This window comes from Suricata suricatta, chromosome 17 (genome assembly GCF_006229205.1).
Source record: "Suricata suricatta isolate VVHF042 chromosome 17, meerkat_22Aug2017_6uvM2_HiC, whole genome shotgun sequence".
Lineage (NCBI taxonomy): Eukaryota > Metazoa > Chordata > Mammalia > Carnivora > Herpestidae > Suricata > Suricata suricatta.
The window spans coordinates 41,382,968-41,383,994 of NC_043716.1; the positions used below are offsets into that span (position 1 = coordinate 41,382,968).

Here is a 1,027-nt window from a genome sequence, read left to right on the forward strand (position 1 = left end):
AACTGTCACTTCCTGCTGGAATGGATATTCAACTCCAACCTCCTTAGGTGGCTCTGGAGGCTGAGTTGGGGTCTCTTGTATGGTTGGAGAAGGTTCAACCTTTACATTGGATCCTGCAGTTACAGTAATTTCCGGGTCCATAGGTGGAACTGTGATTTCAGTCTGGTTTGGATTCTGACTCTGAGTCTGTTGTGGATGTGCAAGTGTCACCTCAACGTCCTTTGGAGAAGGAGCTGTAGTACTATTCATGGTTGTAGAATATTCAGCCTCTGGAGTGGATTCTGGAGTTATGGTAAGCATCAGGTCCAAAGGTTTAACTGTGTCTTTAGTTAAGCTTGGATGTTGAACCTGAACCTGCTCTAGATTTGCAAATGTCACCTCAAGGTCCTTTGGAGGAGCTGTAGTTTTCTTTAAGGCCATAAGAGTTTTAACCTCCATAGTGGATTCTGGAGTTACAGTAAGCTCCAGGTCCAAAGGCTGAACTGTTACATTAGGTGACCATGGATGATGAGCTTGATCCTGACCCGGAGGTGGAACGGTCACTTCCTGAAACAGTGGAAGCTGAACTTCAACCTCCTTCGGTGGCTCTGAAGTCTTATCCTGGGTCTCTTGCATGATTGAAGTTTCAACCTCCGTAGTGGGTTCTGCACTTATGCTTAGTTCTAGGTCCAAAGGTTGAACTTTGACTTCAGTCAAATTTGGATGCTGAGCCTGGACCTGCTCTGGGTGTGGAAGTGTCGCCTCAAGGTCCTCTGGAGGAGCTATAGTCTGCTGTGTGGTTGTAGAATGCTCTGCCTCCATAGTAGGTTCTGGAGGCACAGTAAGCTCCAGGTCAACAAGTTGGACAATGGCATTGGGTAAGGTTGTATGCTGAGCTTGCTCTTGTCCTGGAGTTGGAACTGTTACCTCATTATGGACTGGAGGTTGTGCTACAACCTCCTCCGGTGGCTCTGGAGGCTGAGCTGGGGCCTCCTGCGGTGTGGGAGAAGGTTCCACCTCCTTAGGGAGCTCAGGAGACACAGCTGAG

At 48.5% G+C, this 1,027-nt stretch overlaps 1 protein-coding gene across 1 annotated transcript in view; it reads left to right on the forward strand.

The window, feature by feature from the left end:
- The first annotated feature begins 500 nt into the window (after positions 1 to 500).
- Positions 501 to 1,027, forward strand: part of LOC115281643 (leucine-rich repeat-containing protein 37A3-like) — a 4,238-nt gene continuing 3,711 nt past the window's right edge. The window contains exon 1 of the mRNA XM_029927061.1: positions 501 to 581. Coding sequence (XP_029782921.1) covers positions 501 to 581 — 81 coding nt within the window. The remainder of the gene's footprint in view (positions 582 to 1,027) is intronic.